Below are 12248 nucleotides of genomic sequence, written 5' to 3'. Positions count from 1 at the left end.
CATGCAGATGAGCAGGAACCCTGGGCATCTTTCTTTTGGTGTTTTTCAGAGTCAGTAGAAAGGCCTATTTAGTGTCCTAAGTTTTCATAACTGTGACCTTAATTGCCTACCGTCTGTAAGCTGTTAGTGTCTTAACGACCGTTCCACAGGTGCATGCTCATTAATTGTTTATGGTTCATTGAACAAGCATGGGAAACAGTGTTTAAACCCTTTACAATGAAGATCTGTTTAGTTATTTGGATTTTTACGAATTATCTTTGAAAGACAGGGTCCTGAAAAAGGGTCGTTTCTTTTTTTACCAAGATAGTTTTAATCTATATTTTTCGTAGCTGTCTTTTTAGAATCACAAACCAATGCTGGCACTAAGACTGCACTCAACGAGCTCTATAGGGGCCATAAGCAAACAAGGAAATGCTCATCCAGAAGCAAATGCTCATACTACATCGGCTCTGACGCTCGTCGGATGTGGCAGGGCTTGCAAACTATCACGGATTATAAAGGGAAACCCAGCCACGAGCTGCCCAGTGACGCGAGCCTACCAGATGAGCTGAATGCCTTCTATGCTGACTTCGAGGCAAGCAATACTGATCCATGCATGAGAGAACCAGCTGTTCTGGACGACCGTGTGATCATGCTCTCCGTAGCCGATGTGAATAAGACCTTTTAAACAGGTTAATATTCACATGGCCGCAGGGCCAGACGGATTACCAGGACGCATACTCAGAGCATGTGCTGAGCAGCTGGCAAGAGTGTTCACTGACATTTTCAACCTCTCCCTTACCCAGTCTGTGATACCTACATGTTTCAAGCAGACCACCATAGTCCCTGTGCCCAAGAACGCCAAGGTAACCTGTCTAAATGACTAGTGCACCGTAGCACTCACATCTGTAGCCATCAAATGCTTTGAAAGGCTGGTCATGGCTCACATCAACACCCTCATCCTAGACACCCTGGACCCGTCCAATTCGCATACCGCCCCAACAAATCCATAGATGACACAGTCTTGATTGCACTCCACACTGCCCTATCCCATCTGGACAAGAGGAATACCTATGTAAGAATGCAGTTCATTGACTACAGCTCAGCCTTCAACACCATAGTGCCCTCCAAACTCATCACTAAGCTCGGGGTCTTAGGTCTAAACCCTGCCCTGTGCACTGGGTCCTGGACTTCCTGACTGCCCGACCCTAGGTGGTGAAAGTAGGCAACAACACATTCGCCATGCTGACCCTCAACACATACTTAGTCCCCTCCTGTACTCCCTGTTCACCCACGACTGCGTGGCCGCGCACGACTTCAAAACCATCATTAAAGTTCGCAGACGACACAACGGTGGTAGGCCTGATCACCGACAACGATGAGACAGCCTATAGGGAGGAGGTCAGAGACCTGGCAGTGTGGTGCCAGGACAACAGCCTCTCTCTCAACGTCAGCAAGACAAAAGAGCTGATCGTGGACTACAGGAAACGGAGGGCCGAGCACGCCCCCATTCACATCGACTGGGCTGTAGTGGACTGGGTTGAAAGCTTCACGTTCCTTGGTGTCCACTAAGGATCTATCATGGTCCACACACACCAACACAGTCGTTAAAAGGTCACGACAACGCCTCTTCCCCCTCAGGAGGCTGAAAAGATTTGGCATGGGCCCTCAGATCCTCAAAAAGTTATACAGCTGCACCATTGAGAGCATCTTGACTGGCTGCATCACTGTTTGGAATGGCAACTGTTTGACACCGACCGTGCCATCCAGGACCTCTATACCAGGCTGTGTCAGAGGATGGCCCTAAAAATGGTCAATGACTCCAGCCACGCAAGTCATAGACTGTTCTCTCTGCTACCGCACTGCAAGCGGTACCGATGCACCAATCTGGAACCAACAGGACCCTGAACAGCTTCTACCCTAAACCATAAGACTGCTAAATAGTTATTTAAATAGTTGACCAGATAGCTACCTGGACTACCTGTATTTACCTTTTTTGCACTAACTAGTTATATGTAAATATCTACCTCAATTACCTCTTACCCCTGCACATCGACTCGGTACTGGTACTGGGGCAGCAGGTGGCCTAGTGGTTAAGAACATTGGGCCAGTAACCAAAAGGTCACTGGTTCGAATCCCCGAGCCGACTAGGGGAAAAATCTGTCTGTGCCCTTAAGCAAGGCACTTAACCCTAATTGCTCCTGTAAATTGCTCTGGATAAGAGCGTCTGCTAAATGACAATAATATACTGGTACCTCTTGTATATAGCCAAGTTATTGTTACTCTTTGTGTATTTACTTTTATTATTATGTGTTTTCTTTCTCTATTTTCTTTCTCTCTGCATTGTTGGGAAGGGCCCGTTAGTAAGCATTTCACTCTTAGTCTACACCTGTTGTTTACGAAGCATGTGACGAATACAATTTAATTTGATTTAAGGTATCGCAGCATCACCAAGCAGTTCTTCCGCAAGGCTGACGGTGTGGTAGTCATGTATGACATCACTGCTGAGCAGAGCTTTATTGCAGTGAGGCAGTGGCTGACCAGTGTACAGGTAGGATGAGCCCAAACACGTCACTGCTCACCTCTGACATAGTACACATAGCTCAGAGAAATGTAGATAGCACTGAGGGTTTCCTCCTGCTCAATAGCACATTCACTGTAGGCCTACATAACATTTGATGTACAATATCAGATCACATGCGCTACTTATTGTAATTCATACAGGATATCTGTAGAGGCACGATACAAGATACCATTACGCATTTGGTGACACAGTTCAGAGTACATCATGTCCACTACACTGATAAAGCCATGGAATGACTCAGTGTCCATCATCTCTGTCTCTCTTCACAGGAGGGGGCTGGTGAGGACATTCCCATCATGCTGCTGGGGAATAAAATGGACAAGTGGAGCGAGAGGAAGGTTCAGACAAGAGTGGGCGAGAAATTAGCCAAGGTCTGTCTATCAGCCATTCCCTGGGCATTGTGTTAATGGCCCAGTCTTCAACCCACAGGCTTCACAGTACCCACACATATTCTCACTGAATAAGTAAAAGCAACAAAATGAGGCTTTTTAACGAGACGTGTGTGGGTCTCATTAATAGGGCCCAGGATATTTTTTCTACTTCCTACGTCCTTCTATGTTTTCTTTTTCCTTTCTTTTCTTTGGGTCTGTAGTTTCTATGGTGATAGATAATTGCTGTGCCTCAGATCAGTCAAGAGCTGCTCTTCTTTTTCATTTTGCTCCTATGGCCATTAGTCCAGACAATGTTTACCTTAATGCTACTAAGGAGGCCTGAGTACCAGTAGATAGCGGTGTGGGAGAGGAGAGACTGATAGCCGCTTCCAATCACAGCACTGTACGTCCCATTGAATTCCTGTTTGCCATCTGGTAAAGACTTATCAAATCTCCTTTGCAGGACTGCCAGTTGATTTTCTACGAGTGCAGTGCTTGCTCCGGACAAAACGTGGTAGAATCAATGGTAAATTTGGCAAGGTGAGTTGAGTAAAGTGCTGTGAGGGACTTTTAACAGGACATAAGTCCTACTTCTTCCACATTACTATTGTCTTAAAACTATTATTTGTCATTTTGATTTTGGCCATTAATTAACAAGGCTACAGTGCATTCTGAAAGTATTCAGACCCCTTGACTTTTTCCACATTTTGTTACAGCCTTATTCTAAAATGGATTAAATAGTTTTTTCCCCCCTTATCAATCTACTCACAATACCCCATAATGACAAAGCAAAAACAGGTTTTTAGAAATGTTTGCAAATGTATTAAATAGAAAACTGAAATATTACATTTACATCATTTAGCAGACGCTCTTATCCAGAGCGACTTACAAATTGGTGCATTCACCTTATAGCCAGAGGGATAAGCACTTTACAAGGTGTATTTTGTCTTTAATTTTTTTTTCTGTTATTTTTAAATTTTATTTTAAATTTTTTAATCTTTTTATTATTATTATTATTATTTATTTATTTTTTGGGGGTTGGGGTAAGGGAGGGGTAGAAGGATTACTTTATCCTATCCCAGGTATTCCTTAAAGAGGTGGGGTTTCAAATGTCTCCGGGAGGTGGTGAGTGACTCCGCTGTCCTGGCGTCGTGAGGGAGCTTGTTCCACCATTGGGGTGCCAGAGCAGCGAACAGTTTTGACTGCGCTGAGCGGGAACTATGCTTCCGCAGAGGAAGGGGAGCCAGCAGGCCAGAGGTGGATGAACGCAATGCCCTCGTTTGGGTGTAGGGACTGATCAGAGCCTGAAGGTACGGAGGTGCCGTTCCCCTCACAGCTCCATAGGCAAGCACCATGGTCTTGTAACAGATGCAAGCTTCAACTGGAAGCCAGTGGAGTGTGCGGAGGAGGGGGTGACGTGAGAGAACTTGGGAAGGTTGAACACCAGACGGGCTGCGGCATTCTGGATGAGTTGTAGGGGTTTAATGGCACAGGCAGGGAGCCCAGCCAACAGCGAGTTGCAGTAATCCAGACGGGAGATGACAAGTGCCTGGATTAGGACCTGTGCCGCTTCCTGTGTAAGGCAGGGTCGTACTCTCCGAATGTTGTAGAGCATGAACCTACAGGATCGGGTCACCGCCTTGATGTTAGCGGAGAACGACAGGGTGTTGTCCAGGGTCACGCCAAGGCTCTTCGCACTCTGGGAGGAGGACACAACGGAGTTGTCAACCGTGATGGCGAGATCATGGAACAGGCAGTCCTTCCCCGGGAGGAAGAGCAGCTTCGTCTTGCCAAGGTTCAGCTTGAGGTGGTGATCCGTCATCCATACTGATATGTCTGCCAGACATGCAGAGATGCGATTCGCCACCTGGTTATCAGAAGGGGGAAAGGAGAAGATTAGTTGTGTGTCGTCAGCGTAGCAATGATAGGAGAGGCCATGTGCGGATATGACAGAGCCAAGTGACTTGGTGTATAGCGAGAATAGGAGAGGGCCTAGAACTGAGCCCTGGGGGACACCAGTGGTGAGAGCACGTGGTGCGGGAGACAGCTTCTCGCCACGCCACTTGGTAGGAGCGACCGGTCAGGTAGGACGCAATCCAAGAGTGAGCCGCGCCGGAGATGCCCAGCTCGGAGAGGGTGGAGAGGAGGATCTGATGGTTCACAGTATCAAAGGCAGCAGACGGGTCTAGAAGGACAAGAGCAGAGGAGAGAGAGTTAGCTTTAGCAGTGCGGAGAGCCTCCGTGACACAGAGAAGAGCAGTCTCAGTTGAATGACCAGTCTTGATACCTGACTGGTTTGGATCAAGAAGGTCATTCTGAGAGAGATAGCAAGAGAGTTGGCTAAAGACGGCACGCTCAATAGTTTTGGAGAGAAAAGAAAGAAGAGATACTGGTCTGTAGTTGTTGACATCAGAGGGATCGAGTGTTGGTTTTTTGAGAAGGGGTGCAACTCTCGCTCTCTTGAAGACGGAAGGGACATAGCCAGCGGTCAAGGATGAGTTGATCAGCGAGGTGAGGTAGGGGAGAAGGTCAACGGAGATGGTCTGGAGAAGAGAGGAGGGGATAGGGTCAAGCGGGCAGGTTGTTGGGCGGCCTGCAGTCACAAGTCGCAAGATTTTATCTGGAGAGAGAGGGGAGAAAGAAGTCAAAGCATAGGGTAGGGCAGTGTGAGCAGGACCAGCAGTGTCATTTGACTTAACAAACGAGGATCGGTTGACGAAGTCATCCACGAGGAGGAGGGAGGGGGGATTCAGCAGGGAGGAGAATGTGGCAAAGAGCTTCCTAGGGTTAGAGGCAGATGCTTGGAATTTAGCGTGGTAGAAAGTGGCCTTAGCAGCAGAAACAGATGAAGAAAATGTAGAGAGGAGGGAGTGAAAAGATGCCAGGTCCGCAGGGTGTCTAGTTTTCTTCCATTTCCGCTCAGCTGCCCGGAGCTCTGTTCTGTGAGCTCGCAATGAGTCATCAAGCCACGGAGCTGGAGGGTAGGACCGAGCCGGCCGGGAGGATATGGGACATAGAGAGTCAAAGGATGCAGAAAGGGAGGAGAGGAGGGTTGAGGAGGCAGAATCAGGAGATTGGAGGGAGAAGGATTGAGCAGAGGGAAGAGATGATAGGATGGAAGAGGAGAGAGTAGCGGGAGAGAGAGAGCGAAGGTTGCGACGGCGCATTACCATCTGTGTAGGGGCAGAGTGAGTAGTGTTGGAGGAGAGCGAGAGAGAAAAGGATACAAAGTAGTGGTCGGAGACATGGAGGGGAGTTGCAGTGAGATTAGTAGAAGAACAGCATCTAGTAAAGATGAGGTCAAGCGTATTGCCTGCCTTGTGAGTAGGGGGGGACGGTGAGAGGGTGAGGTCAAAAGAGGAGAGGAGTGGAAAGAAGGAGGCAGAGAGAAATGAGTCAAATGTAGACGTAGGGAGGTTGAAATCCCCCAGAACTGTGAGGGGTGAGCCATCCTCAGGAAAGGAACTTGTCAAGCTCATTGATGAACTATCCAAGGGAACCTGGAGGGCGATAGATGACAAGGATATTAAGCTTAAATGGGCTAGTGACTGTGACAGCATGCAATTCAAATGAGGAGATAGACAGATGGGTTAGGGGAAAATTGAGAATGTCCACTTGGGAGAGATGAGGATTCCTGTGCCACCACCCCGCTGACCAGATGCTCTCGGGGTATGCGAGAACACATGGTCAGACGAGGAGAGAGCAGTAGGAGTAGCAGTGTTTTCAGTGGTAATCCATGTTTCCGTCAGCGCCAAGAAGTCGAGGGACTGGAGGGTAGCATAGGCTGGGATGAAGTCTGCCTTGTTGGCTGCCTGAGACCTGGAACTCCAGGTGGGTGGTGCGTGCAGGGACCACCAGGTTAGAGAGGCAGCAGCCACGCGGTGTGAGGCGTTTGTGTAGCCTGTGCGGAGATGAGAGAACCGGGATAGGCATAGTTGACAGGCTGCAGCAAATGGCTACAATAATGCAGAGGAGATCGGAATGAAATGAACTAAACATCTGGGAAAGGAGAGAGCGGGGCCTCCCTCAGCACCACTCCCAAATATAACTCTCCCAACTTCCACCTCAGAAACTATAATTGTTGTAAACTACAGCGGTTCAATGTTTCTAGGAATAGACTAACTCAGTTTATTCAGCTAGCTAACTAGGTGCAGTATTATTCCGTGAAAATCGTCCGGGCATCAAGTCATATGACGCCACAGCCAGCTAGCATGCCGGACTCCAGCAACACGGTTTAGCGCCAATACTCTGCCACAACAAACCACCAGTGTATCAACACGCACGCAGATCGTTCGTGTCCGTGTCTAACGTTGTGGGTTAGTCCCGACAGCTTGAGCGAGTCCGTCGTCAACTTATTCAGCCAGTTAGTTAGCTAGAATAGTTAGCAAACTAGCTAGCCATTGCTTTCAGACAAAGAAGAACCCCTCCTTTCACGGCACGAACACACAGAGAGAGCCAAACTAACGTTAGCTAGTTTGGCTCTATTATTTGGCAGCGATTACAGCCTCGAGTCTTCTTGGGTATGACGCTACAAGCTTGGCACCCCTGTATTTGGAGAGTGTCGTGGTAATTATAATAATCAAAGGAGAATCAAATAAAATCAAATTTTATTGGTCACATGCGCCGAATACAACAGGTGCAGACATTACAGTGAAATGCTTACTTACAGCCCTTAACCAACAGTGCATTTATTTTTAACAAAAAAAGTAAAAATAAAACAACAACAAAAAAAGTGTTTAGAAAAAAAAGAGCAGAAGTAAAATAAAGTAACAGTAGGGAGGCTATATATACAGGGGGGTACCGTTGCAGAGTCAATGTGCGGGGGCACCGGCTAGTTGAGGTAGTTGAGGTAATATGTACATGTGGGTAGAGTTAAAGTGACTATGCATAAATAATTAACAGAGTAGCAGCAGCGTAAAAGGATGGGGTGGGGGGCAGTGCAAATAGTCCGGGTAGCCATGATTAGCTGTTCAGGAGTCTTATGGCTTGGGGGTAGAAGCTGTTGAGAAGTCTTTTGGACCTAGACTTGGCACTCCGGTACCGCTTGCCGTGCGGTAGCAGAGAGAACAGTCTATGACTAGGGTGGCTGGAGTCTTTGACAATTTTGAGGGCCTTCCTCTGACACCGCCTGGTATAGAGGTCCTGGATGGCAGGAAGCTTGGCCCCAGTGATGTACTGGGCCGTACGCACTACCCTCTGTAGTGCCTTGCTACAGTCAGGATGCAACCAGTCAGGATGCTCTCGATGGTGCAGCTGTATAATTTTTTGAGGATCTGAGGACCCATGCCAAATATTTTCAGTCTCCTGAGGGGGAATAGGCTTTGTCGTGCCCTCTTCACGACTGTCTTGGTGTGTTTGGACCATGATAGTTCGTTGGTGATGTGGCACCAAGGAACTTGAAGCTCTCAACCTGTTCCACTACAGCCCCGTCGATGAGAATGGGGGCGTGCTCAGTCCTCTTTTTTTTCCTGTAGTCCACAATCATCTCCTTTGTCTTGGTCACGTTGAGGGAGAGGTTGTTGTCCTGGCACCACACGGCCAGGTCTCTGACCTCCTCCCTATAGGCTGTCTCATCGTTGTCGGTGATCAGGCCTACCACTGTTGTGTCGTCGGCAAACTTAATGATGGTGTTGGAGTCGTGCCTGGCCATGCAGTCATGGGTGAACAGAGAGTACAGGAGGGGACTGAGCACACACCCCCTGAGGGGGCCCCGTGTTGAGGATCAGTGTGGCAGATGTGTTGTTACCTACCCTTACCACCTGGGGGCGGCCCGTCAGGAAGTCCAGGATCCAGTTGCAGAGGGAGGTGTTTAGTCCCAGGATCCTTAGCTTAGTGATGAGCTTAGAGGGCACTATGGTGTTGAATGCTGATTTGTAGTCAATGAATAGCATTCTCACGTAGGTGTTCCTCTTGTCCAGGTGGGAAAGGGCAGTGTGGAGTGCAATAGAGATTGCATCATCTGTGGATCTGTTGGGGCGGTATGCAAATTGGAGTGGGTCTAGGGTTTCTGGGATAATGCTGTTGATGTGAGCCATGACCAGCCTTTCAAAGCACTTCATGGCTACAGACGTCAGTGCTACGGGTCGGTAGTCATTTAGGAGAGACTTGTAGATTTCTTCAAAACCATCAAACTGTATTATTTAATTACTGCAGTAATGGAACGTTAATGGTCATCCAGTGGTGTAGAGTTAAGGCCCAAATAATAAGGGTTAGGTTACAACTTTTTATAGTATTTGAGTCCTCGTGACGAGGAACAGAAATGTGACTTCATACAAAAAGGTACATTGTGCTCTCATGCAACAGACAGCAAGATGTACATGGCGCCAAATATCTGTCTAGTTCATTTACTACTTGTTTATATAGAAATACTAATGCAACATAGGATACTAAGTCCTTCCCTTAATTTATGAAGTCCAGTGCTCATTAATAATTTGGAGGGAGTGTTTTCTTCACCCTGGCAGACAGACCAGCATTTAACATAGACACTACTAATGGAATGGAGTGTTTTCTTATCACCAGGCCATCGTAAATCAACTGTCAGCATTAAGCCTCAGAGGCTCCTCTCGGAAGAACAGACATTGTGAAAGTACTAATATAGGAACACATTCTAATATAAAAGTAATGTGATTAACAATGTTGTAATTCTACAACATTCCCCTATTCTGAGACTCATCTCAATTTAAAGATAATTACTACTTTAAAAAAAACATTAATACACATGTAGAAAACCAAATGAGGCATCAAACATTAAAAAAAACGTCCTTGCACTATTATACTACCATTGTAAATGACCATCCGTTAGTTCATTGAGCTTTTAAACTTAACATAAAAGTATCCTTTATTGGGAATGATATAAACATTAAAATATAATTAAGAAATTATCAGAAATCGGAATACATTTTATCAGTATGAAACACAATCATCATGTTGATACTGAGCATACTCCCATAGTGGAAATAACTATTCCCATAACACCATCTGTAGAAACTAAAATTAGCATATGTTGTTGGACAAATCCAGGTAGTGACTCCCGGTTTAAGTAAAATGTATTCTGTTTAGTGCCTAATGAACATGACCCAGGACAAGCATCATGATCCCGCTATTTATAAGGCAACGCCTATGGACTCTGTTCCATTAGCATAGTTCCTGAGTATTATCATTATCATCAAAAATGTAATTTGGTATTGGATATAGGTCAAAATAGATTAGGATCAGTTTCACTCTCAGGATCAGAGTTCACCCCCTTCATTCACCAGGGCATGCTGAGAATAGTTGAAAAATAAAAGGAGAGCTGCACACTCTAGGAGCTCTGATGCAATCATTTAATAACCTAATAACCAACGTTTCGACAGACAAGCTGTCTTCATCAGAGAATAGTGTCAATATCTTTAGTACATAACTTCTTTACCCATGTCACAATTAGCATAGCAATCAAACCCTAACATTAATTGCTTCACTCATATAATCATTACCATACTATAAACATACTAAAATCAATTAGTCCGTTTTCTAAAAATCATTCAGTTTCCCAATCATAATCAAAACTATTAATTATCCAACCCAAATGTAGAATGACAATGCTTCAGTGATTCACATTAGTTATATCACTCAAAGTTAAAACCCTCAACTTAGCACACAGACACTGGCAGAATGTACATTTATATTAACATACAGTATATTCATCAATTTTAGTATTAACTTTCTCATCACGATGTATAATTACAGATCAGTATCTTAATGCATTCTTAATCTAAATTACTATAAATTTAGCAGTGTATAGACCTCCACAAATCAACCTCATACCCCAAAATAAACCATTTTAGACAAGCCTAAATCAATTAAGGCACAGTTGACCATCCCCGGCGCTAAATCTTCTGGTGTCTCTTCATTTTCTTCTTCAGATAGCTTTATAGTTCAAAGTGGATGGCCCATGATAATGTCCCAATTTCAATGTCTCACATGGGCCTGCCACCTTTACCGCCCATTATGCCTTGTCCATTTGCCAACCAGTATACTAGCAACATGAGAAGTTTTGGAACGGATCTCTCTTCATGCTCACTCCACGTGGACTCCTGTCACACTCTTGAGAGAAAAGGCATGAGAGAAAAAGCAGTTGATAGCTTCGATTGGATGCTGTGTACAGGTTGCTAGCTCGGACTCAGGTCTCTTGGTAGAAGTGGTGCAGGACCATACTGAACGCCATTTTCTTCAAACGGTTAGAGGGGGTTTTGAGGTTCCCACCGTTCTCGGCCAAATTATCCCTTTCATGCATATAGATACCATCTGTAGTCACCTTCACCATAACGTCGAGAGAGGACAGATCAGAACAACAGTTCAGTTCAGTTCAGTTCATTTCTGATTCAGGAAATCCAGACTTTAAGCAGAACGAACACCTTCTAAAGGAAACAAACCCAGAACCCCTTTCCGGTAATCTTATCATTGTAACCTGTTGCATTGATTCAGTAAAAATATAAACCTGTTGAAGGTTCTAGATTTGCTAATCAACAAGTTGGTGCTGTCTCATCAGAGTAATAGTCAAAACTAACTGCAATCCACTGTTCCACGTAATGTAAACATATTATCAGTTTAGAATACATTAACTGTTTTTTTAAATCACCAGTGTTACCCGAACTATAGAATTGAGTGATAATAATTAGAAAATATAAAAAACATCTCTGCATTTAACTTAGTCAAAACTCTACACCAAACTATCCACTACGTCCCTTACAGCCTGCTCGATTTCAACAAGCACCAGTTGCTTACACCCGCAGACTCTTCTATTCGTTCCGTGTAGCTCAGTTGGTAGAGCATGGTGCTCGCAACGCCAGGGTTGTGGGTTCGAATCCCACGGGGGGCCAGTATGAAAAATGTATGCACTCACTAAACTGTAAGTCGCTCTGGATAAGAGCGTCTGCTAAATGACTAAAATGTAAATGTAAACAAAATAAAAAAAATTAAAAACCCATTCTCAAACAACGTTCTGCGTTTACCTCTATCGTAAGGTAAAAAAAGAAAACATTTACAACTTTCTCTTCTCTTCCTGCTTCACACTCATGAAATGTCCATTACTTTAAAATTAACATGTAATGCGCCGAATTTATCAAATACGTCAGTCAATCCATAAGGAAAAAGATACATTCCGATGGGAGCTAAAATAGTTCACAACACTAGAGCCTCTGTCTGCCCACAACTTCAATTCATTGCTGTTGTAGCCTTGTATTATCATGCAATAATGAATACCCATGTTTAGTTATCAACCATGATCATGGTCACAGCTCTATCACAATTACCTATCCGCTATTAATAGAATGCAT

The 12248-nt window shown here is 45.2% G+C and overlaps 1 protein-coding gene and 1 non-coding gene across 2 annotated transcripts in view; both read left to right on the top strand.

The window, feature by feature from the left end:
- Positions 1-12248, top strand: part of LOC121532288 (EF-hand calcium-binding domain-containing protein 4B) — a 70366-nt gene that overhangs the window by 50204 nt on the left and 7914 nt on the right. Inside the window, exons 15-17 of the mRNA XM_041838142.2 lie at positions 2416-2530; positions 2833-2934; positions 3398-3474. Of these exons, the coding sequence (XP_041694076.2) occupies positions 2416-2530; positions 2833-2934; positions 3398-3474 (294 nt within the window). The remainder of the gene's footprint in view (positions 1-2415; positions 2531-2832; positions 2935-3397; positions 3475-12248) is intronic.
- Positions 11723-11792, top strand: trnaa-cgc. Its single transcript has one exon. It is a non-coding gene; the product is annotated as a tRNA-Ala (tRNA).

This window comes from Coregonus clupeaformis, chromosome 19 (assembly GCF_020615455.1).
Source record: "Coregonus clupeaformis isolate EN_2021a chromosome 19, ASM2061545v1, whole genome shotgun sequence".
NCBI lineage: Eukaryota > Metazoa > Chordata > Actinopteri > Salmoniformes > Salmonidae > Coregonus > Coregonus clupeaformis.
This window is presented reverse-complemented; position numbering and strand designations above follow the sequence as displayed.